Consider the following 26,166-nt stretch of genomic DNA (forward strand, 5'->3'; position numbering starts at 1 on the left):
TGGAAAGCTCAGTGTAAATAGGAAGCTGAAACACGGTCTGTGCCTTAGAAACAAGGCAACTGTGGTATTCTATTGGTGAGTGATTATAATATAATATAAAGAGGTATATATAATGAGGTTTGGCATGGATTTTTCTCATAAATTGACTCCCAAATGCAGTTTAACATAATATATCATTGTATTAAAAGCATGAAGGAGGACAAACGTGAAGGAAAACAATGCCAGCTTTTGGGAGGTGGGGGGCACAGTGCCTTTGAAGACAATGCTATCAGCAATGAAAGGCATATTTCTCAATCTGTGCCCTCCTTAAGGGTAGGTGCATGGATTCCGAGTCAGCAGCAACCTGACCTTCTGACGCTTCTTGGGTCGTGGATGGGAGCAGCGCTCAGAGCCGGGCACAGGGAGACAGCTCCATTCACTAGTCTATGGTTTAGAAAAACCCAGCTCCACAAAAGTACTTAGGCAAGTTTGCTGTGCTGAGGAGGAAGAGGAGAAGATTAACGCTTGGCAAAAGTAGCGACAGAGCAGGAGGAGCACAAGAGGAGCAACCCAGGTGTTTAACTCCCAGAGAAGACTCTCAGCTATGAACCAGAAATAGAAAAGATGTTCCCCTCCAGCCCAGCTGAGACCCAGACTTGAGACACATCTGCTCTTCTTGTGTCTTACTGCCAGAGGGAGCTCTCCTGCCTTGCCGCAGATGCTGGCTTTAGCTGGGTGCTTATGTCACTCTGGGCACCACAGACTCAGGGAACATCCCGCTTCTCCTCTTACACGCTCATTTTCTAACTTTCATTCTTACCTCTTCTTTCTCACTTCATTCCCTCCCTTTCTAAATCATATCTCTGCCCAGTGGTTCTAGCTTCTCCTCTTCTTTTTTTCTCCCACATTACTTTAAAACATAAGCATTGATCTTTCTTCCTTCTTAAATAAATTCATTAAAGAAAGGCCCATTCACTGTGCTGCCATACTGTAGCTGCTGCTGGCTTGCCTCTTCCTTCCCTGTAAGAGATCCGAACGGGATTGATCCCCTCTCTTTAGTGCAGACACTTCAAACTCCTTTGTTATGCCCCCAGCCATGCCCCAGCACATCTTACCTGCTACAAGCAAGGGGGTCAGGACTGCCTTTGTGTTTGCTCAGTGTACCTGCTTGGTTTGCACAGGAAGGCCACAGTCCATGGCAAAGATACATGCATACAGCACAGCCGATAGTGTCCCGCTTGCTGCTAAATGCCTTTACCTTTGCCTTCTCCACCATGACTAGCATTATCCCCCCCAAAAGTATGATTGCGTCTGACCAGGCAGCGTCCTTTCCGCGGGCAGAGCAGCGCAAGTGGCGCTTTCCACAGGTGCACAGCAACACCTGCAGCCCCGAGGTCTGCCCCTGCCCGCGCTCAGGGGAGGATGCTGCTCCACTACATTGTCACTGCGCCCCTGCATCGACAAGCACGGAGTAGTGACACCTGGAGCACAACGAGGCTGTTATGTACGGCCACAGAACAAAGGAAGTTTACACGTCTACATGATAAAAAAAGTTCCAAAGAATTTAATGTAGATATTATTTATACATACACTTTATAAGTAGGAATATGGCAGACAGTTGAATTAGTACATAAAGTTTTATTTAAAGTTTTCCCCCTACGAGCAAGCTTCATTTACACAGCCTAATACTGTACAAAATTTACATTCTTTGTGTGACTTATTCAGTTTGCACTTTCCTTGGTCATGCCTTCCTGAAAGATAGAAAGATTTACATACAGTCCTCATAAATCTTTAAATTATCTTGGTAAAAAAAAGAACCACTTAAAAGGACAACAAATATCCTTTACAAATGGTACGTTTTAGTAGAGACGAGTGACAGTCAGTGTTCAATGGCAGACCTTATCCTGATCTTAAATGTCAGTCGAAGTTTCCTCATTTAGTATCTTAACAGTTTCCTTTTTATATATATTTATATTTATATACTTTCAACAGGAAAAAAAAGTCATGATTGCACCAAATATATTTTACAAGGGATCCCTTGGATCTGAACCATATAAATAAATACAAAACCAACTAAGATTGCACTATATAGTAGAAATGGATTGAGATTTCAGGATATACACTCCACCTTTATGAGTTCCTTAGTGATGCTCACTGGAAAACTCCCCAACAACACATTCAAATATTAGCATCTTCAGATGATTATTTTTTTTAAAACAATTTTTTTCCACGCGTGCAGCTACCCCATCAATTGGTTTATTGCATTTGTATGGTATCAGTCTTTACTGCATTACTCCGATTTTATAACTGTGTAATTCTGCTGCAAGCACAGGAGTTGTACTGCAATAAAACTGGACTGATGCCAGGGAGAAACAGTCCCATGGTATTTGCTCTCCATTATTTATATTGCTCTCAAGCTTCAATATATAGTGTAATTTTGAGTACATTCGTCCTCTTTCTATTTTGCAAAGCAAATAATGAATTCTTCCTCCCATCTATTGCCTCTGCAGTAGAAACCAACCTCCAGTAGTCTTCTGCTCCTTGCTTAATGCACTAGCATTAAGTCTATCATAAAAGATATGCGCAAGCTTGAAAATGCAGGATCTGATTCTGCTGTGCCTTTTATCTGGTGCAGCCAGTTACAACTAAGCAAATTAGAGGCCTGACTCTTAGCTGACATAAGCCAGAAGTACACTGAAGCTCGTTGGCTTCAATGGAGCAATGACTCCAGCAAAAAAGATGGTCCTGAGGGTAATGAATGCAGCACAAGTAAACCACAATGGAAGAATTCTGCATATACTTTGCTGGAGTGTAGACGACTATGTTAAATACAAGGTGGTGATGAATCAGGCTTCAGATTTTGTCACTGCTTCTGCAGTGCCAGCACAGAAAGACGTAAGCTTAAAACATGGACAGCCTGATTTGTGCAAGCAACTACGAGTTCATAAAGCGAATCCTAAACGCAACCGGACCCACGTGGTAGCATTCTGAACTCACTTTGCATTGTGTAAATAATTACACAAGCTGTAAGGCAGTGGAAAGTCTAGCCTCATATTACTTTGGATCAGTATTAAAAATCTTTCACACTACATTTTAAGATCAATCACACAGGAGTACTTTAACTACTTAACAGTGTCTCTCCAAAATTGTGTGCAATCATTTAAGAGTCCAAAGTAATACATTTACAGTTAAGTGCAGCCTTCTTGTCTTTGGAAGCAACTAGCACATATGCCTCTACCTAACAGGTGAGTGAAAAGTAAGGAAGGGTTCTGGTGCTTCATTAGGTCGTCATAGAAATAACTTACTGTAGGAACCCAGAATTTACGGTGTAGGACCAAATTTTGGTGAAACTATTCTGACGTTACACAAGTGTGACTAGAAGAATTTGATCCTAATCTCTAAACTGCTATTGCAAGAAGTGCTCTGTAAAACACGGATTTCTTTGTAGTCCACTCTTTGCTACACTTACATGTGGGGGACTTTGAAGGCAGAGTGTATTAGATGCCAAGCTGTGCAAAAACAGTATTTCTTTACCTTTTATAATCTTCTGATCCTGGGTTGCTTGCAGAGCATGTGAAGTAGCTGTAGGTTAGGATTACAGAGGAGGAGACAATTCTGCAATGCAGAGTGAGCTTTTCACTATCTGAATTCTGAAGCATTCATGACAACAACATCCTCATGACTTCAACACAGATCACATGCAGGTAGATACAATGCACAATACTGATCTTGTCTCTTCAGGCTGTGTTTGAACATGTAGCCTTCATATTTTTGAAGTTAAATTTGATGTGAGGAATCTTTCTGCAGCAGGAAAAAGTTAAAATCAGTCTGAAATGGCAGTCTGTCAGCATGTAATATTCGGTGTGTTTTAGCTACTTGCTTCATAAGACACCGGCATCTATCTGAGATGGGACAACACTTCGTTTTTGTTCTCTTTTACTTTGCTCCTAAAGCGTAAGTATGGGATAAGGGGTCAATTATGGTAGCTTTGTGTTAACAGGAATCCTGTTCTAATAAAATATTTACGTCACCCGTCATTATTTTCCCAAATGCAATCAGTGTTCATGTCAGTGCTCCTTGACTATCACTTGTTGTACGGTACGCAGGCTGGCAGTATGACAGTTGAACAAGCAGGACCTGCAAGTGGCTCAGCAACATCTCCTTCTAGTTCTGTCCAAGTCCCTTTCTCAGGACTATAGCAAATAGTGGAAGATTTGTAGGCCCCCTGTAACAAAAATAAAAGAAGTCATGTTAAGATTGGCCAAAGTGAAGCCCAAGTCACCCATCAGCACTGAAGATGAAAAGCCACTTCTTTTCACAAGTAACCCCTGGCTTTGGGCCCTGATTTAACAGCCCTTAAAGAGGTTTGATTTTTGTATGGGCAGAGCACACAGCCTCTGCAAATCAGGCTCCTTTACAAAGTGCCTGATAGGCAAAGCTATGGGCATACAGTACCATCAATCACTTCTGCCAAATCGCATCTAATTTATATATTACCCCTTAACAATGAGTACAATCTGATAATAACTCATCTAAATAGAAAAGCACAAAGGTAAAAAAAAACCTACGTGTTCTCCACAAGTTGAAAACCAAACCAAAGCCTGCCCCTACAACTACTTCACCCCTTACTACTTCATCCTCTGTCCCATCTGAGTAATGTACGCAGTGGCTGCAAGAGCTCAGAAGGAATGGAAGGGTCACTGCAGAGAGCAGGTACGCACCATACTCCAGCTGTAGCCTCCTACAAGGTAAATGCTGTCATCAAGGACTGCGCAGCCAGGGCCACTGCGACCCTCCAAAATAGGAGTCTGGAGGATATTCCACTGGTCGCCTTTTGGATCGTAGCATTCCACCAGCATTACGTCAAGATGAGAGAAACCTGGGTAATGGCATTGAGAAAGGAGAATGTGCATTATGGCATACCATTTCAAGATATTTTATGATTTGTTTTACTGTTAAATTTATTAACTTACAGTAAAAATTACATTATTACAATTATAACATCATTGTTAAAGTTTCTTCTCGAAAATATTACTATATACGCCATCTTCTGTAATGTTAATATCCCATTATTTCAGTTCAAATAAATCTATTAAAAGTTTTTACCATTAGTTCTACAGTCCTCTACAAATCACAAATACAAGTCCATATAAAAGTTGAACGGATCAAACAGTAACAGTCAGTAATACCCTAACAATGAAGAAAGCAAGTTCAAGCTACATTCCTCATATATCAGTGCTAATACGAGTTTGAACATTTAGGAACAGGCCGTCCTGGCAGTCTTTCTCAAAGGTCAGCAGATCTCATCTATTCAAAAATCAACAGATTAAATCTCATTTAGAAATCAACATCTCCCAAGTCGAGGTGGAGTTTAGACAGCTGGTGCCACTTGGTTCCAGAGGGACATGGTGCTTAGCATGACGTATGTGATGTTCAGGACCAATTTCAGTTTTCAAGCTGTTTTAAGGTGTACCCTAAGCACGCACCTGTGATGTGACAACATCCTTATGGCAACAGAAATGTGATCAAAAGAACAGTGGTGACAATTCCCCATCTGAGAGAGAAAATGGCTCCAAGCAACAGCTGCTTTGTAATCACCAACGGGCAGATACGTCTCAAGTCCCTCAAATTGTGACACTCAGTAACAAATAAGTGAGCTCAACACAGACACAGAACTGCGAGTCCTGGTTCCTGCTCAAATATTTAGACATTTCTGTATCTCAAACTACCTTCATTATCAGAGCACTGCAAGAAGATTATGGCTTTCTTAATCTGCTCAGATGCTTTACTTGACATTAGTGTCTTCTTCATTAAGGTCAAAATGGAAAATAGAAGTTTGAATTTCTGCAAAAGGGCATTTGGTGATATTGGTACTTCGAAATGAAGCTGCTTGTAAGAGTATTATTTATGATGGGAATGAATAGCCGTGATGAAATAATTTTTCGTTGCTGGAAAGTTTTCAAGGGGCCATAGAGAGGCCACTGCTGCACACCCAGAATCTGTCAACGAGCTCTGTAATAAACTGCAGTGTACACATGACTAGTTGTGTTGCAGCAAATGCACTGCTGACACTGGCATACAGATCCAGCTTCACAAAGGACTGCTTGGCCATGGAGCTATCAGAAAGGCCTGCTATTCCCACCTGGTGGAGAATTTACTACTTCATCTGCACTTGAGTCCCCCTCTCTGCTCACTTAACTTGCAGTTCCTGTCCTTGCTTCACTTTACAGAAGGAACTAGTTTCCCAAACAGCCCTTCTTCCAGAGAACGGAAGACTTTCCAGAAGTCTAGATGTCAAATACCTCTCACAATGGCACACACTTCAAAGGCATGTAGGGCAGCAGTTACAGAGGAAACAATGCAATGCTTATTAGAAGTCCCTTCTTTCCCAGAGGATGTTAGGTGAAACTGGGTGAAGAAAGGAGAATGCAGGATGGAAGCAATTCAAGCCTACACAAACCGAGGCATGTGCTTTACCTATCAGAGAGCTGTGATGTGTTAAATTTGTTACTTTAGTAGGAGAAGAAGCCAACACCATGGTGCTCTGCAACCTCTACAAAATTTGCAGATGTGCTGTCAGCAGCTTTTACCCTCTTCTCTGAAGTCCAGTCCAGGAACACCCATCACAACTGGGTGTGGGGAATGGAGGCACAGCAGCCCAGCTGAGAGGGTTTATGCCCCAGTGCTATTTAACAGGGCAACTTGACATCTGAGACGTTGTCCTTTATAAGCACCATGGACACTCAGATCTTCAAAGGCAGAGCAAGATTTCAGAGTTTCATTAGGATTTGGGTGCCAGATTCATTCAGACACATGGCATGATATCACTGGCAGTTAACATCGCTCTTCCTTTTGCATTACAATCTTCTCTTTTGTTGTTGTGAGTGTGAGGCTCTTTTTCCCTTTTTTTTTTTTTTTAACAAAAAAAGAATATAATGAATATAAAGAAAAAAAAAGAATATAACCTGTCAAATATTGTCAGAGGACAAAGAAGCAGGAGCTGTGCTTGTTGCCTAACTGGCTGGATTAAACAGAAACTCTTTACTTTAGCAGGAATAGCAACAGCACGTAAGTATTAAGACAAAAATACCAGGTGCCTAAGCAGTAGTTATTTTAATATGAGACCTTTTCAGAAGATGAAAATAAGAGACCTTTAAAAAGAATTATAATTAACAAGCTATACTTAATACTAAAAAGGGAACTAAAAGGCCTAGTCCTAATATTTAATGGCTGTTTTTTTTTTTTTTTTTTTTTTTATTTCATTAAATAGGGAGCTTGTTTTTGTGCATTGCCCTGAATAAAGCTCTCTCTAACTGCACATTTTGGAAAATGATTTACAGAGGAAAATATTGCTGGTACTTTCGGGTCAAAGAATAATCTGTTTGTTTCATTGAATTCTTGGTAATGACAAATTGTCCATGCCTTTGAGTAATGGAAGCTCCCATTTTTATTATCTAAAGCATTCATTACTCATATATTTAATGTACTGTTATAATTTTAAAATAATTTGCATAAAATGTTTTTAAAATTGCTGGCTCAAGTGTCCTGTTAAATTGTGTTGCCTGGTTTTTAATGTATTTAACAATGACTGTCTAACAAAAATATTCTTTATCAGGAGACGGGGGACACTAAAATGCTTTTTTGCTATTAAAAATGTGACCTTTCAAATGGTTTCCTCCAATTGCATACAGTCGATCATTCATTACAGCCAAAGTGTGGATTGCTCGCTTTGTGTTCATGTCCTGTTTTCGGGCCCAGACGTCCATCACAGGGTCATAGCAGTACAGCCAGGGAACATACTCTCCATTATGAACACCTCCTGCAAAGTAAATGTACCTCTGTTAATTAATGTAAATAAAGACACTGCCCTCCAGCAGGAATTTAGCTCCACGTTGTTTTTTTGTTTTAAATATGTATTCAATGTATGGTAGGAATTATAAGATACTGGCCTGAAATGTATATCTTGCCATTGTGAACAGCTCCTGCATGGGCTGCCAAAGGTTGTGGTAAGGAAGACACGTAACGCCATTCATTTGTCTCCAGGTTATAGCATTCCACACTGGACAAATAGCCAGTTTCATTTCTTCCACCAATTACATATAAGTTCTTGTCCAGGCGGCAGGCATAGAAACTTGCTCTCCTGAAGGACAGGGCGAAAGAAAACGAAACAAGCCAACAACAAACAATTAGCCACTTCAACCATTTTTTTTAATCCAGCTGACTCCCTAAACTAAGATGGCTGCTACTCCAAATGCTACTTCAGACAGAAGTCTCCAGAAGCTTCACAAGCTTACATCTATCCTAAAGACTGTGTCTACTTTGCTAATCAAATACTTGTTCTACATCAAATGAATACTTCATTTTTGGTGTCAGAACAATTAAGCACTCATAAGTTTGGCAGAAAATACCTTTTTTCAAAGCTGTTGGTTGCTTTTTCACACCCATGAAAGATAAAAAGGTGCTCATTAATGTTTGGGGTATTACCTTGTAAGGGATATAACAACTCAGTAAGACAACGTGAAAAATGAGGTAGATAATGTAACAATAATAAATTATCTTGACATTCACTTTCTTTATGGTCCTTCAAGGGTCATTGTTCCCAATTTACTAAGAGAACCACATCATCAAAATTTTTCTTCAATTATCATTTTTTTCTTCTTTCTGCAGTACTGCAAATAGAACAACTTTCCTTAAGCTAGGCACAATATTACATTTCTGCCCTTTAACTCAAAAAAAAAAAGGTCCAGCTCCATTCAGCTAACTGTGGAAAGTTTGAGCCACCTGTTTGTTTTCACATGCAACTCAGGTATGTGGGGAAATTATTACTTTTTCTGGTAAAGACTACTAGACACACAACAGCTTGTCTTCCTTGTGACTCCAAAATTACTGGTGTCTGTTACTGAAGTAAAAACAGAGCAGAAAATGATTTTGAGAGACACTACTTGGTGTAATCCATGGTCAGGGAGTGCTCCCATGATTATTCAGTGGTAGAAAGATTTCCTAGGGTAGAGGCCTTTAATATTAAGTTGCAATGTTATGAGAAGGAATACTGAAAAAGAGCACAGCTAAATGAAGAACTGTACAAAATGTTGAGTGACAAAAATTAGAATGGAATCATAGAATCATCTGTGTTGGAAAAGACCCTTAAGATCACCAAGTCCAACCCTCAACTAACATAACCAAGTCCACCACTAAACCATGTCCCTAAGCGTCACATCCACATGCCTCTTAAATACCCCCAGAGATGGCGTCTCCCATTTCCCTGGGCAGCCTGTTCCAGTGCCTAACCACCCTTTCTGTGAAGAAATTCTTCCTGATATCCAGTGTAACTCCCCACTCCTGGCACAACTTGAGGCTGTTTCTTCACGTCCTATCACTTGTCACCTGAGAAAATAGACCAAAGCCCACCTCACTGCAACCTCCTTGTAGAATGGGGCCTTCCCTCAGCCTCTTCTCCAGACTAAACAACCCCAATTCTCTCAGTCACTCCTCATAAGTCTTGTTTTCCAGTCCCTTCACCAGCTTTGTTGCTCTTCTCTGAATGCCTTCCAGCAACTCAGTATCCATCTTGTAGTGAGGGGCCCAAAATTGAACACAATATTCAAGGTGCAAAATGGTTGATCCCAAACCTAAAATACTTTCCTGGGGAAAATGTGATTTGTGTGTGAGCCCAGAGCCTAGCAGGCAGGTCAGGCATTACTAGGTCTGACACCTCACAAGCCCATCTCTGTAGCTAACACAGTGTTCTCTAGTTCCTGCTCAGACACCCAAATTTGAACTGGGGAACCACTGCGTATCGCACCAGCCATCTTCTGAATCACACTGGGTAAATCTCAGGGTCTTTATGGTCACCTGCACTGTCAAGGGCTTGAATGGGCAGAATGCTCAAGGCATTGAGGATGAGCAGTGGATGTACAGAGCACAACGCCCAGCAATGAACAACTCCTGCACGTCCCAACTCCTCCACAGGCTTCCCTACAGTTGTACCATGGCTGGGTCAGCTAATGAAGCCTGTATGCAGTACCTCCAACGTGCTACCTAGCAAGGCATACATTCAGGAGCATTTCCATCAGTGAAAGCATGAATAGGATCTCTCTCCTTTACCCAGCCGCCCATTTTTGCAAAATTTGTTTCATGTAAACACTTTTGATGGATTTCCCAGTTTGTTAAATGCGTCTGAGACTGGCTGATGGTTTATAAGTTGGAGGAGAGGTCAGGCAGACAGGAATCATAGAATCAGTTAGGTTGGAAAAGATCTGTAAGATCATCCAGCCCAACCATTAACCTAGCACTGCCAAATCTACTACTAAACCATGCCCCTAAGCACCACACCTACACACCTTTTGAATACTTCCAGGGATGGTGACTCAATCTTTTCCCTGGACAGCCTGTTCCAGTGCTTCACAACCCTTTATGTGAAGAAATTTTTCCTAATATCCAACCTAAACCTCCTCTGGTGCAACTTGAGGCTATTTCCTTTTGTCCTATCGCTTGTTGCTCAGGAGAAGAGACTGTCCCCCACCCCACTACACCCTCCTTTGTTGAAGTTGTAGAGAGCAGTAAGGTCTCCCCTGAGCCTCCTCTTCTCCAGACTAAACAACCCCAGCTCCCTCAGCTGCTCCTCATGAGACTTGTTCTCTTAGACCCTTCACCAGCTTCACAGCCCTTCTTTAAACATGCTCCAGGGCCTTGATGTCCTTCTTGTACTGAGGGGCCCAAAACTGAACACAGTACTCAAGGTGCGGCCTCACCAGGGCAGAGTACAGGGGGACAATCACCTCCCTGGCCCTGCTGGCTACACTATTCCTGATACAAGCCAGGATGCCGTTGGCTTTCTTGGCCACCTGGGCACACTGCTGGCTATCGACCAACATCCCCAGGTCCCTTTCCACCGGGCAGCTTTCCAGCCACTCTTTCCCCAGCCTGCAGCATTGCATGGGGTTGTTGTGCCACAGGTGCAGGACCCAGTATTTAGCCTTGTTGAACCTCATACAGTTGGCCTCAGCCCATCAGTCCAGCCTGTCCATATCCCTCCGCAGAGCCCTCCTGCCCTCAAGCAGATCAACACTTGTGCCTAACTTGGCGTCATCAGTGAACTTACTGATGGGGCACTCGATCCCTTAGTCCAGATCACTGCTGAAGATATTGAAGAGAACTGGCACCAGTACTGAGCCCTGGGGGATACCACTGGTAACCAGCCTCCATCTGGATTTAACTCCATTCACCATGACTCTTAGGGCCTGGCTACCCAGCCAGTTTTTAATTCAGCAAACCTGTCCAAGCAATGAGCAGCCAGTTTCTCCAGGAAAATGCTGTGGGAAACAGTGTCAAAAGCTTTACTAAAGTATATGAAGATACATCCATGGGAACAGGAAGCTGGCTGGGCGTTCAAGGAGCAGATCTGATGCGATGCTGCCTATTTCTGGCCTTATTTCTAGATTCAGTGCATACCTGAAAGTGCCCTGGCTGGTGAGGAGCTGCGTTACTGAGCACCTCCTGTATTTTTGCTTTCACCTTGGCTGCATACGGACAATGTGGATGGAACAGGATGGCAAACCTTGTTGAGCAGGAATGGAAACACTGCCCCAGGAACAAGGCTACAGAAATAAAAGATGAAAACAGGAGGACAGGAACACTGCTAAATGCCTCCAACTAAACTGGCAAATTAAATAAGATCATTTAATTTATCTGTCAATGGGTAGATAGAAGCTGATGACATATATTGCTCTGCATGGTCGGGCAGCAAATTGTGCATCTATGTTTTTAGCCCAATTTTCTATGGAAACAAAGCTTATTTGATTACACTGTATGTGCATCCATGTCTGTCTGAGTGTTGTTCCCTCAACAAAAACCTGCTGGCTGATTTCACTCTAATTTGACGGCGGGTAAATGTGTTAGAGGCAAACAAGTGCCTATATGCTTCCTGAGAGTACATGACAGGCAAAATAGCTTGCATTTGCCCACAAAAGGAGGAAAAGCTGCAGAGGTCACATCAGAGAGCCTGAACATGCTGAGGAATGCTCAGACACAGCTCACATCTCCTTTGACCCTCCTATGCCCAGCACAAACCTGCAGGGTGCCTGGCAGTGATAGTTGGGCTGCTCATGTGTCCACTTGTCTGTCCTCACCCACCTCCTCTGGCAAACCCGTGAGCAAACTGCTCTCAGCACAACTATTCGGTCTTTCCTCAACGCTGCTGATCAGTGAACACCTCACTAGGAGCCCCTTCTTTTCCCAACCTGCAGCACAGCAGTTTAGCAGCTTTACTGAGCTGTGTGCAACATGGAATAGGAGATATTTGCTGCCAGTTTTGAGGATTTCAAATTTTAACAGCTCTTGACATATTTTAGTCAGATTTCCAGTAATAAACCTAATAAAATGTGCAAAAAAAAAAAAAAAAAAAAAAAAGGAATTTTCAAAACCAAACTCTGCTGTATTAAAAAGATATATATTATTCTATATGAATAGCAATTTCTCTCTTTTAATTCATTTTTTAGTCAAGTTTAATAAACAGAGATAGGTACAATTGACAGGCATTGCTATTTTAACTATGATTTTGTTAACATCACTCTGTATGTGTACTCCTGGTTTCATCCACACAGTGTCACTATAAGGAGCAAAAATGAAAGCGTCAGCATGCTTCACTCTTCTGCGTGGACGTGACTCTTTAGCCAGTAGCTCCTGCCACAAATATTTTCAGGTTTTTGGGTTTTAGCTTTTCGGTGATACAGAGTGTGAGGGATGTGCTATTAAGTGAAAACCTTTTAAATTGCTGTAAAATATGATTCAGATTAAAATATAACAGTCCTCACACGGCAACTTTTCCCACAGAACTGGGAAGAGACTATCCATTCTAATTAGATAGCTGGAATGCACCTTAGGATGTGAATATAGACAATAAGACAATTACTTTGGGATTTTCTTCAGAGCATGTAAGTATTTGACATTTACTGGTCTCTGAAATACTTCTCCTTCACCACCCCTCACTCAATAATCAACCTAACTAACTCTCTCATAAGTAAACAAAAAGGGAATCATTTCTAACATTTCTTTCTAATTTCCACAGAAAATGATTTTTTGCCCTGAAACATGAAATACCAGTCTTAGTTTTAAAACTATGAATGCTATGAGTGATCATCATGGTGTCTGGACCTTATTACAGTGGTCACTGTTAGAGTGTTCATTTTGCTTTAAAAAAAACTAAAGTCATCTTAATAAAGGTTAATGTTATTATTAAATAATAGAGGCTAAAATAAAATATGAAATCGTTTTATCTCTTTTTTTTTTTCATTTTTTTTTTCCGTGGCTTCTTGTATCAGTTCAATCAGCTTCAATAAAGAAGGTGGCCTGCTCAGATCAACTTGTGCTTCTTTATGCCCGGATGCAATGCAGTATTTTTTGCAGGTCTTTAAATAAAACCCTTTAAATTGGAATGTAAGAAAAAACAGAAACTTAAAAATGTTCTGCACCCCTTGTCCAGCTGTGGTCTGACCCGTTGTGATGGGACAGTACTGGATGAAGGTGTCTAGCTACAGCTCAATCCAGAAGTTCAGGTATGTCTGCTACAGGGATCAATCATTTAGTAGAGATGTTAGCCTAACTGAGCTCCTTTCCAAAAACCATCCCACTGTTAACAGCAACAGCACTGTTGCATGGTTAGGCTGGTAAATATTTCAATAGCTGGTAAATCATTTGCTGCTTCTCTCAACAACACACACCTGAAAACAGTACAAACTTGTCAAAGGTGACTATTTTTGAGATGTGCTTCAAATCAAAAGAAACCGAATTTGGCTTTAAAGAAAAATACGCTGATGGCTCTGAATCCATAATGGGATTAGTCTTTTCTTTATAGCTCAAACAGTAAAATCAATCAGATATGGATTTTAGCCTATGAGATAAAAGTTTACTCATCAAATATTTCATACAGATTTTCAACTTGAGAATATACTGCCTGTGAATGAGACCCACATTTACCTGACAGTCATTTCAAAGGAGCTATTATAGTCTATCCAGCCAATTATTCTCAGACTAAAATTCCTAAGTGGGTTTTGACTTGATGGACCATAATGACTCAGAAGAACCCATTAAACAGTCTGTCTTGTCAATGGTGCCTGCGTTATACCAGCAGACACAGGGCGTGACCCTGTACTCCTGGGGGGGGAAGTAGCCTATTGACTTTAATGGAAACTTTGACTAAAGAGCTGGGAAAAGAGACTGCATAAAAGCTCCCTCTTGTTTGTATGATCTCCTTAAAACTGCCTGGGCCAGACCCTACCTCTAAAGGCTGCAACAATGCTGAGGAAGTCATTAGGGATGAGCAAATAAACCTCTAAAAACATTTCAGGATTTTGAAAATCCCTGTTTTCCAACAACAGCCCCTATGCTTAGGAAAAATATTTTATAGAAAAATAATGGACAAGTCTATGAGCTATGTATCCTGAACAAAAAAAGAGGTGACAACTTATGTTGCCACAGTAGAGCCCCTAGCTGAAGGAACTATGTACGAGTGGACCATTATAATGAAATAAAACTGTAATGTGCCAAGATGTTAATACATTACAGTTTATTGTTGGGCAGCTGCTAAGCAATCATAAAGCTCAGCAGACTTTCTCTCTCGGCTGAAGGTGGCAGCTTCCACCAGAAACAAGCTGTATTCAGCACCTGGGATTATAAACTGTATTTTCCAGTACAACACAACTGGACACTGCAGAGGTGAAAAAAATCCTACTGTCTGCTTTCTCCAACCCTCAACCACCTAATTCTGCCTTCTGAGCTTTGTCAGCCAAACAAACCCAACTGTTCATCCAGCCACACGTGCCCCTTGAGAGTTTTGCTTGCAGATAATCACAGAGCCTAATCAAGACACAGATCAAGTTCCAGAAGAGCTTCAGCCTCCATAAAACCACTGGTCAGGTCCCCTGGTTCACTGGTAAAGACCTGTATAGCAATATGCAATCTCACCCGTACCTCCTGCTCTCCCTGTGCCAATGGCTGGGCTGGTAGTGACTCGGTTTGGGGAGCTGAACCAGAGGGGAAGGTCCTCTGTGTTGTAAGGTAAATGGCCTGGCTGTGGGGTCACCCCACAGTGCTGGCAGTAGGGAGGGAATAGGCTGAGGGCTGCCAAAGCACAGCTACCTCAATAGCAAGAGCTTGCTGTTGGCCTAGCCCTGCTATCGACTAAAAAAGTAAGTATTTTAATGCAGAATTTTTAAAGGATGATGCTATTAATAAAAGCAGACTATAATGAAATGTGATTGTCTGTTCCGTCTCTGTTTATATGGCTAATTTTATCAGTTCACTCAGCTCCAACAAGGCGCTGACTCATATCTGTCCCACTTGGGCTTCTCCATGCACTGGTACAATGCAGCACTTGGTGACGAGCATTGTGCACGGGTCTGCACATGGACCTAGGTCAATCAAACTGAATCCTGGAAACAGGCCTTTCAAAAACTCTACAGACTGATATTTTACCTCTGAAAATTTGAAAAAACAGTCACATTTCCATGCACCTCCTAACACACATCTCATTCACAGGGTCGCACTGAGTTCAATACATTTATGACTGCCAGACACCCGAATACTGTAGGCAGATGACAAAAAAAGGACAATACTGTCAGAAAAGGGCATCAGGAGAGTGTCTCAGGGAAGCAGTGTCAGATCTCTTGTATGCTGGATCCATGAAAAGATGGATGCTGAACTGAAGGATGGACAGTCGTGTGAGCATTTTTTCATAAAAACAACATGACCTTGTATCTTCTGCCTGTGAGACTCTTCCTACGAAACACATCATTCAGTTCAGGTCTGGGGGACTTTTTTCCTATCAAGGTAGGACTTGGGATCCAGAGTTAAGTTTATGCCATCTTTACAGGTCATCGCTCAAGTTCACATGCAGCTCTGCTCTTTGATACACAGCAGGATTAAAATGTGTGCTACTCTAATTCGCATTGGCTGACAGCAACTTCATTCAAAGACCACCTAGGATTATGAGTCCTCTGACAAGATAAGTCATGTTGAGGGGAGCTTTTCATGGCTGGTGTGGTGAAACAGGCTGGAGTCAACACGTGGAGGTTTCAGTTCTCTCTGTAAGAAACCTGACTATAATTACTGCCTGTTTACTGCAAACTCATCATGACGCTTCAGTGTAACATGACAGGATACTATGGAGACTTCAAAAAATCCTTCAAACCGCGCTCAGGCAACCAGTAATTGCACAAAGTCCATAGTTATTTTGCATGAGTTAGCACTGCAGGGTTTGGCATGTGGAGTTTTGAATTTGGAATATTTAAAAAAATTAGGAGACAAATGGGAAGCAACTCCATGCTGCAGTTTTATCTCAGTATTTGCAATGTTTCTGTAGGCCTTCTTACTCCCAGAACTAAGCCAAACTTCTGTTGTTCCTAGGATGATAAAACATATATTGAAAAACATGTAGTAGGTTTTTACCTCTCTTGCATGGGTGGAAGTTGTATCCAGCTGTTAAACCTGGGATCGTATCGGCTAACAAAGTTTGTACTGTGTTTCCCTGTAAAGATAGATTATTTTGACACTCAGCTGTTTGTTTCATGTATTTAACATCATGATTGTAATATATATTGCATATATTTCACAAGTTGACAGCTTTTATGAAGGGTTCCCCCTTTTACAACAATGTATGTTTACGCTACGTGTACAGTAATAATTCAACAAATGGGGCACTACAAGGTTTGAATTAGCAATTGTTAGCAGTAAAAACAGATAGAGATTATTCTTGCTCTCTGTAATAAGATCTTGAAAATGTGTATTTAAATTTACTTATAGATGCTGTGGAACTTTCACAGCCACAATAAATCACAGCACTAAACAAAATTACTGCCCCAAACAGGGCATCCCCACAGTATTTTTATGGCTAGAGCATTTTCTGTCACATAAAAAAATCATAGTAGAACATGTGCGTTTCTTTCTCTTCACTTCACCTCTAGATGAACACAGTAAAAAACATTGTGCAAATAATCAGAAGCTGCATAAGCCATCAGCATGGGGTATGCAGTGTTTGCACTAGATGGCTTATTCTACCATATACTTTCAGTGCAAGTTAGGAGGAGTTACACATGTGCATCGAAGGGGGAATACACTCTTAAGAGTCTTATTCCAAGTGTGTTAGCTAAAATACGAAACATGAGCAACATACGCCAGCTAACTAGCTTATCCATGCTGTCAAGCCCAGGAACTGTATTCATGTCTTCACGATATTAAGATTTCATCTTATTTTACATGCAGATTGACATCAAAGCAAGAAAACTGAAGCAAGAGAGTGTACGGCAATTTCCTGTAACACCTGAGACTTCAACAGATGAGGACCTCGGAAAAAGAAACCTTTGTTTATGTAAGTGTGACTAAAAAATTGAATTAGAGGCTTCAAAGGACAGCAGAATAACCCAACTGCATATGTCACAGTTCTACAGATGGTCACTGGGTATTCTACAAGGTGAATATTTTTGCATTGGAAAAGCCTCTGTTGGATTGGCTCGCTTTGCTTGTTTCATTCTACACTTACTTCAGCATGTATAAATAGACCATCAAGACTGGACAGAAGAAAAAAAATGATACAACTAGAATTTGTATTCATAAAAATTTAAGATCATGCTCCACAAGAAAGCAGAGAAAGAAACTGTTGACCACTCTGTCTGGAAGCAAACTCATTCTCTTGCCATGTATAAGCACATTCCAAATCCAGTGTGGCGCCTAATGAGGACCAAACTCTCTGCATGATCAGCACTGCTCAAACACATCTCAAGACACAGGGTGAGAGCCCCAAACGCTAAGAGCAACTGGGCATTTTGCACTGGGTTTAGAGAAGCTTGACTTTGCTCTTGGTCCCTGTCTGAATTCCTTTAATCTATAATGGCAATTTAGAAGAACTGGCATTGGTAGCTAGAAATTCAATACATAGTAAAACAGCAGGCAACTGACTGGCTCTGGGTATCACTGTTTATTAATCTATTTCAACTGTAAAAATCAGTTTACAAAACAATGTAAGTATTAATCAAAAGTTTGGACTTCTGTGAGATGGTTTTAATGCTGCTATATCTACTGCATCTTCAGAGTTACTCAGGGCTTCAGAGCTCATTGGTTACATGGCAGCTTGTTCATTGGTGTCTCACAAACTTCTAATTTGGGGACCATGGCAACCCAACATAGTGTGTGTAATACACATCTTTGCTACAAATATGTATGTAGAAGATTGTACAGCATGGGGTAGAAGGTGAAGATGTTAGTGGGAAGAGAGTGGGAATACAGGATACAGATCTGGTGACTTCACAGGAAGGGAGATGAAATCAAACTAGAACAGGCACAAAGAAGAGCTGCTAGGATGATGGGAAGAACTAAAAGTTTGTCTTATTGCAGGAGACAAAGAACTTGGCTTGTTGCACCCAGCAAAACAAAAGCTGAAAGGGGACAGAAATTGTGCATATAATACATGAAAGGAAGAAATATCCAGGAGGGAAAAAACTATTAAGCTAAAGGCCAGCTTTGGCATGAGAACAAGGTGATTTAGACAGCCAAAGAATACATTTTACTGGAAATTAGAATAAGGCTCCTAGTCACTGGGAGCAATTGGATTCTGTAACAGCTTTCCAACAGCAGTAGAGGGGGCTAAAAATCCAACTGCTTTTCAAATGGAGCTTAGAAAATTTTAAAAATGGGACTATATGATGCCTGTGATGGCAGGGAAAGGACCTGATTACCTCCTTAAGCTGCCTGGTATAACTGGTTTTATTCCAATCTCATTTTGGAATTCAGTTTAAAAGACAACTGTATCTATTATTTTGCCTTGCTCCTCAGTCAGGAAGGTTGCACATGTTATAAAGCACTTGTCAGAATGTAGGAAATGTGAGAAGCAAACAAAAATCAGGATTAGCAAATCAAGATAATGGGAGAAAAGGAAGCAGATGCTGCTCTGCTCTCTACAAGAAGGTCTCTGCACCCATGCCAAAAAGGTGAAGGGCTCTGAAGGTTATGAAAGTTTGTCCTAAATCCATGCCAGTGTTCTGCGACCTGCTCTCATCAATATTTACTCATTCAGGGATCCCTTGTGACTGGAAAGGAAAAGTCATAGGAGGATGTTAAAAATGAGAAAAAATGTCTCCCATGCTCTCTAGGTTGTCAGGAAGTCAAAGGAGCAGCACGGAGTGTGCCTGGGCACACCTTGTGGTCGACTCGGCTTCTTGAGAATCAGCACAATCCCTAAAGAAATGCGTAATGCACCTTCCATTGCCCCCACCTCAAAGATAATACTTTTCACTGAAAAAAAAACAAAACACTTGGCACATTCTCATTCAAGTTGAAATCTTTGAAATGTGTTTGCAAAACACATTAGTTAGGTCTGAAGCCTCTTCTGTACTACAAGGACAGCAGGCAAGGGCCTTTACAGAAATATAAGTGTGTATGTATGAGTTGCTTCCATGTAGCTGCAGATTTAGAGCAAATCAGTTTCAAGAAAGAACTATTCCAGCACAGAATGTAGTTTGTGATTTTCAGGTCCACTTTTTATGACAAGTAGGATCCATTTCACTTGGGGTAAATCTCTGAAGCGATCGGTATCAGTAATGCTCCTACCTCTTTCATTCATATCTTCTCTACAGACAAACCACAGCTCTCTGGTATTCACAGATCAAGGAAGCTGTTGGATGTCTGCTGCAAACATCTTCAGCTCAGGAGTTTGTCTAGGCAGCCTCAGAATTAAAGCCCAGTCCATCTCACAAACTGTTGTGCTCAAGTCCTGTCTTATTTACAGGGTATTCACCCCTTACGTCTCTCCGTTAACTTGTGACTCAGTTTCCACACCTTTCAATTGTGGATAATTATACTTCTTTTCCCCTTCATCGTTCATGTGACATGGCTATTTAATTATAAACCGTCTGGAACAAGGTCTGCCTCTTATTATCTATGCGCCTACCACCAAGCACAACAGGGGCCCTCAGTTGCTGGCTGAGGCTGATACTACTACTGCTAATTGTCATTAACGATACCATGCTACCTCCTGCTTAATATAAAGGAGGTTCAAAAAACAGAATTGAAGGGCTCTTCTCCTAAGACATTTAGTGATATTTTTAACCACACCGGAAATATGCTTATAGGGTGGACTGGATTGTTTGTCTCAGGTTTTAGGAAGTGAACAGATGTAACAATTTTCTATAATTTGGTTTAGTGCAGATGCTGAAATGGGGCATTCACAATAAAATATATGCAGTATATGTAATTTCAGCTGGATCCTCTGGTGTTTTAAAGTAAAAATGTGTACCTGCAAGCTGTTTTATGGTTTCTCAGTCATAATTATCTCTGTTACACAGACTGCTACAACTACAACTCTTTCTTCGTGTGCAAGCTTTTTAACAATGTCTTGACAATTTTGTGAATTTTGCAAGGCATGGTATTCTCCTTTTGCTTTGCTCAGAAGCCTGTTAAATTGTTTAATTTCTCTTTGCGGTAAATTTATGAAGTAATCAAATCAAAGAAGGTAGCAGCAGATAATCTATATGAGAAGCTCTTGCACAAGACTAAAAAAAGGACCAGTTTAAGAATCTCAGTCTAGATAATTAACACATTAACAACTTTAGCTGCGAGTATCTGGTTTGAAAATAGAAAGGAAGCATTCATCTACCGCAATTGCATTATTATATTATGACTGGAAGGAGACTGGAAATGAAGGTTAAAATTCTTAACAGCTGCTGCCTGATGCATGCACTTGAAAGAGTCTGTTCTGCTGCCTGTGGCATTTCTCAAGGGATGTGGGAGCTGATGAATGATGGAGATGTTAATGCTGAAGTACCAGGTATTTATTACATCAACATCTAAAAGTAGCCTTTGGTAGTTTAGTAATTAGGCTACAGGTCCTCAAAATCACTTACTAATGACCACATCAGCTGACCTGACAGACAGACAGACACAGGAAGGAAGATGCTGCCCACGCCTTTAAATATTCTATACATACCATTAGGGTTCCATTGGTCTTCTCCTCCAAGCACAAACAAGAAGTTTTCCACTTCCACAACACAATGATGGGCACTGTTGTATGGCATAACTGCAAGCAAAGCAAGAATTCTTTATCAGCTCAGGGCTCCAATTCCATTAAAAAAATTCAAAGGTACAGAACACAACACTGGCATTAAATATGTACAAAATAAGGGGGGAATGCATGACCCCATGCATGTATACCCAGTGAATTAACAGCAGAAAAAGCCACTTAACTAGTAATTTCACATTATTTGACCTTGCAGGTAATCGAGGAAAAATCTGGAATTCTGGCAACTGGCATATATGTTGCTCTAAAAAGAACTTGTAAAAATGGGTGAAGTTGTCTCATGTTTTCTTGAGAATAAGCAGATGCTAGGGATCCTAGTATGCTAGGAAACATTAAAAAAACCTCAGCCCAGCTTTGTTCTGTTGGTAATGTTTCCACAAGAAGAGTCAATGTGTTCAGTAGCTTTCTATTACACAGCAATGAACAAGCTGCATTTCCATACAGTTTTAAGTTTTTAAATTAAGGTCCTGCTGATTTAATGCCTTTTCCAAATGTATACGCTTAATTTCCTGTACAATGTCATTAGCAGCACAATCACACATTTTCTATTCATCTAATCAGGAAATCCTTTGTTAACAAAGATCAAAAGTGTGGCATTAGGTTTGCAATATCCTTTTTTTTTGGATTGGGATTGCTATAGACCAACCACAGTTGCAATAATCTATTCTTTTTAATTTACATTTTCCACTGCAAGTATTAAAACATAAAAACAAGGGCTTTTGTATACAGAGTATGCAGTTACTATTGTGCTGTGCCATACAGCACCGTTGTGATGTTATATGGTAAATGTAAACTTACACAGCATTAGTTATCATACCACATACAGTAGTTTTGGCCCAGTGACACCAGCAGGAAAAATGATGTCCTTGTTCAGCTCATCATATGGGCACCTTAAATCTAGGTGAGGACAAATGGGGAGGTGATGTGCATGTACAGGCAGGGAACTTATTGCTTGACACGGATCAACAGAGCACTTAGGAAACCAGTGCAGTGGGAAATCAATATGACTCAGGGCCAGCTCTTACTTTGTGCTCTTTTGCCAATGCCAAAAAAAAAAAAAAAAAAAAGAAAAAAAAGGCAGCCTATCTCACACTTGGATTATTTTGGGTGATATATCTCTCATTTCATTTGTTTTATTATCTTTTATTTTTCTCAGAATGCAGTTGTGCAGTATAGCATATGCAAATAATAATAATAAGAAATACGCATAGCTTTGTTATTTAGGACACATTTTCTTAAAGATCAAGTGGGCTCATTTAAGCTTCTTACTGAAGTTTTTGCCAAGGCAATGATGAATAAGTAAGGTTCGCTTTTAGTAAAGGTCGAATATCATTTTCATAGTCTGTGCTCTTACAAGTCACGTAAGTGAAGCAATTCTTAAATTGAGCAGCCAGGTACAGTGGAAGTTCATTAATTACAGTTATTTGTTACTGATAAACTTTACATAACTGGGAAGTAAGCCTATACTAGGCAATGCATAAGAATTTACAATACCTGCAGATTCCTACAATGGGATGAAAGAATGAATAAGATTATTACCTTTCTAGCTCCCACACAACATTTCTCTCATTCTTTAATCTCAAACATTTTCCCATCTTGAAATCTCTCTCAAACACTGAATTTGCATTGCTTTTGTGGAAGCTTGGACTATAGAATAAATGTGGGTCTTCCACAAGAAATGTGCTGTTGTCCTTTGATGCCTTCTTGGACCCCTCCTCTCAAGAAGAGTTTTCCCGGGATCAGTCTGCAGCACCTTCAGTTCTTACCTAATCCAATGCTGTATTACATTTTCAAATCAGGTCCAAGACAGGGGTTGAACCCCCAGCCAGGCTCTTCCTTTTAGTCAATTTGAAGAGACAACTTTTATCAAAGACCCTGCACAGACAGCACACATCCATATTTTTCACATGTTGTGTCTCCATTTTTTGCAGATACTTTTATTTATTTTCCATATTGACACAAACAGGGCCAGCAGAGGAAGAAATTATATTTTAAGCTTTTCTGCTGTTCCCATGCATATAAACTATGCAATAAGACTCTCACACTTATGATGATAATTAAACCTCAAAAACTAAGGGCTTAATCCCGGCTCCTACTTAACTTGATGGCAATGTTCCCACTGATACAGGTTGAGGCCCAGATGACCTGAACCACCCTCTGTACCTCAAAGGGAAGCTAAAGGGAAGCTTGCCCAAAGCAGGATGGTAGTATTTAGGCCTGAGACGAAGGGTGACTGTAATAAAATCCTGCAGACCTTTATCATGACCTCTGCTTCTTACAGAGTTTTGGGCAAAACTCTGTTCTCAGTCTCATGAATCTGCCCACTGCCAACAGGTTGGAGGGAGCTGGGCAAAGCAGAGAGGACGGAGCAATGCTGTGAGCACCTAGCAGGGAGTTTCTGCTTTGAAATGGTGAAATCATCAACGGCACAGCCTTTCCCCTTGATCATTTTCAGGGTCCCTCACAATCATGAATTACACACAGCAATCAAAACTATGGGAGTGAACAAGACTGCTATAAAATGAAAGTGCCTGAAAACTTCTGTTGTAAGTCATAATTCCCTATTAACACACATCTGTACAGGACCCACCTTTTCATAGCTACAATCAAAATTACATGGCAATGAGCATGCTAAATTCAGCTTCTCCTAGTGACAATCTTCACAAACTCCCTGGGCTTGCCAGGGTGTAACGGGCAGAATTTGGCCCATCACGCACGCTGGCCAGATTGCTTCTTCCATTAATTTTATATGAGCCTTTGTCTGCTGTTTTGCTTTAATCATGTGAAAATCACATACTCTCATTTTTCGATTCCCAGCCAGTGGAACACCTGCCTGCCCCGCAAAAAGGGTATTTGAAGAGAAGTTTGTACGCCACGCTCAGACACAGCCCAGTGTGAGTTTTTAGCGTGTCAGTCAGTGAGTTAGAGGGAAAGGGTAAGGAGAAGCTAATCAGGATGAAATGAGATTAAAGGCTGTCTAATTTTACAGCAACTGTGATCCATCAGCCACTGTGAAAGTGACAGTGGAAATGAATGATGGAGACAGACAGGTGGGGCTGTACATTTCACTGATTTATCCTCAAATGCACTGGGCCTTATTTTATTGAGTGAACATGACCGCATTTATCATGACTGTCATCTAAACCCACTTCCCTCCATTTAAAAAGGTCACTTTACTAGGAGGGAGTAGGATAGAGGCACTTTCAAAACAGATTTAAAATTTAATAACACGTGTTTATAAAACCCTGTGCAAGAATTCTCAACTTTATTAAAGACCGATTTAAAAGGAAGAAGACTATTAAACAGGGGAAAAGATGAAAAAAAGACATGGTCATCTGAGAAACATGCTTAGCCACCAAGGTGATAGGCGCCAGAGAATTCCTTGAGACAGACAGACATACACGGATTAGCAGGAGCAGGCAGAAACCACCTCTCCTAAGCCCCTGCCCCTCACACACCTTCCAAAGCTGGAGGCCTGCAGTTGGCAAACTTGTGCTTTCCTGGACCAGGAGTAGAAATAAGTCCAAGCAGTCCCAGAAAAGACACCGTCCCCACCAGCCCCCTTCTCACAGCAGCACTCTGCACAGAAGGATGGCCTTCCCAGGCAAAAACTGCTTGCATATGCCAAACCTTAGTTCATAAAAGGCACCAGATAATGTCCTGGGACCTACTTTCAAAAACAGAGCCTACAGCTTATAGCCCAACACTCATGAAAGAAAACCCTCTCAGCCATAACGGCTGTGAGGTCAGCCAGATGCAATGATGCTCCAAAGGCACCTCCAGCTTCTGAGTGGCGAGGACAGTGACATACCTCACTTAGCTAACAAACATTAACGTGCACTGTTTGCCTTATCCATTTTTATTTAGTTTCTGCCAACAATTGCACGTTTAGGAAATGGCACCTGTTTGTTCTCCATACATTACCCAAGGGGTCACTGATTGCCTCATCTCCCTACAATTCACCTTCTCCCGTCTATCCTCACCGTAACACTAACTAGCAGGGAAGAAGACAGTACAGCATTTCTTGAGACAGAAAGAAGGATTAGCTCTGGTCCCAGGAGATCTGAAAGTTGTGATACGGTCCGCAGCCATTCCCCTGCTCTGCTAAAAACTCCTTTCAGAAACTGTATTTGATTCTGCTGTTCAAAGTGTAAAAAAAAAAAAATCCATAGATTTTTCCCTGCCCTCAAATGTTCAGCTGCTTGGGATACAGGAGGTACTGTGATGAAAGCCAGGAAATCTCTTTCTAAACTACTGCAAAGCTGAGTATAGCTCCTTCAAGACTCAGCACACACCAAGAAGTCACGCTTACCATCTCTAATGACCTGTGCAGATGACACAAGAGAAGTGTGTTTCCAGGACCAGGATGTCATTACCAGAAGATATAAGGAAACAATAATGACCTTCCACAATATTAGCTGCCTAACTTGTTGGCAACATAATATTCAACTACTACTGCTTAAAAACTGGGTATTTCACAGCTCTCCAGCGGGCAGGGTAACATGAGAAGATGTTTCATTCCAGTACAGAAGGCACCTACAAACCCACTTTGGGAGACTGATTTCCTCAGGGCAGAGACATTTCATTTCCAACTGTCTCCCCAAAATGTTAGCCAGAGTACAGTTTGTCCAATTATTCACTGTAAGCAGAGTATCAGATATTGTTTGCCTTGTCTTTGGTTCATAAATCATTTGCACAAAGACTATACATTTACTACTGCATGTTACTTGTTATTACTCACCAAGGAGGTTATATAAATAAATGCTAGAATTCCTCTGAGAATTGCTCACTTCAATTGTTAGTTATTTAATAACTGTGGGGAAAGACTGACCACAATAAGTATGAAATTCTAGCCTCAGTGAACTGCTTTTAAAGGTATCGGGTTTTCACCCACTGGTATTTTCTGCTCAACATATAATGAAAAAAAAATATTAAAAGAGGAGAATAATCAAGAGTAAATGGCAAATACCTCTGTTAATGTACCTGTGGTCAAATTGCAGTCTGCCATCTTGAATTCAAGCAAATAGTTGTAAGTATTTCTTCCAGTAACACACCAGTGCCAACCTTGATTCTGAGCTTAACTCAGTGGAGGAAGCCTGGGACAATCCAACAGCTGCCACCAAAAG

The 26,166-nt window shown here is 41.0% G+C and overlaps 1 protein-coding gene across 1 annotated transcript in view; it reads right to left on the minus strand.

The window, feature by feature from the left end:
- Nucleotides 1-1,052: 1,052 nt before the first annotated feature.
- KLHL14 (kelch like family member 14) overlaps nucleotides 1,053-26,166 on the minus strand; it is a 65,196-nt gene continuing 40,082 nt past the window's right edge. Inside the window, 6 exon segments of the mRNA XM_040550305.1 lie at nucleotides 1,053-4,204; nucleotides 4,701-4,858; nucleotides 7,640-7,798; nucleotides 7,929-8,119; nucleotides 16,423-16,501; nucleotides 20,951-21,040. Of these exon segments, the coding sequence (XP_040406239.1) occupies nucleotides 4,064-4,204; nucleotides 4,701-4,858; nucleotides 7,640-7,798; nucleotides 7,929-8,119; nucleotides 16,423-16,501; nucleotides 20,951-21,040 (818 nt within the window). The 3' untranslated portion in view covers nucleotides 1,053-4,063.

This window comes from Cygnus olor, chromosome 2 (assembly GCF_009769625.2).
Source record: "Cygnus olor isolate bCygOlo1 chromosome 2, bCygOlo1.pri.v2, whole genome shotgun sequence".
NCBI lineage: Eukaryota > Metazoa > Chordata > Aves > Anseriformes > Anatidae > Cygnus > Cygnus olor.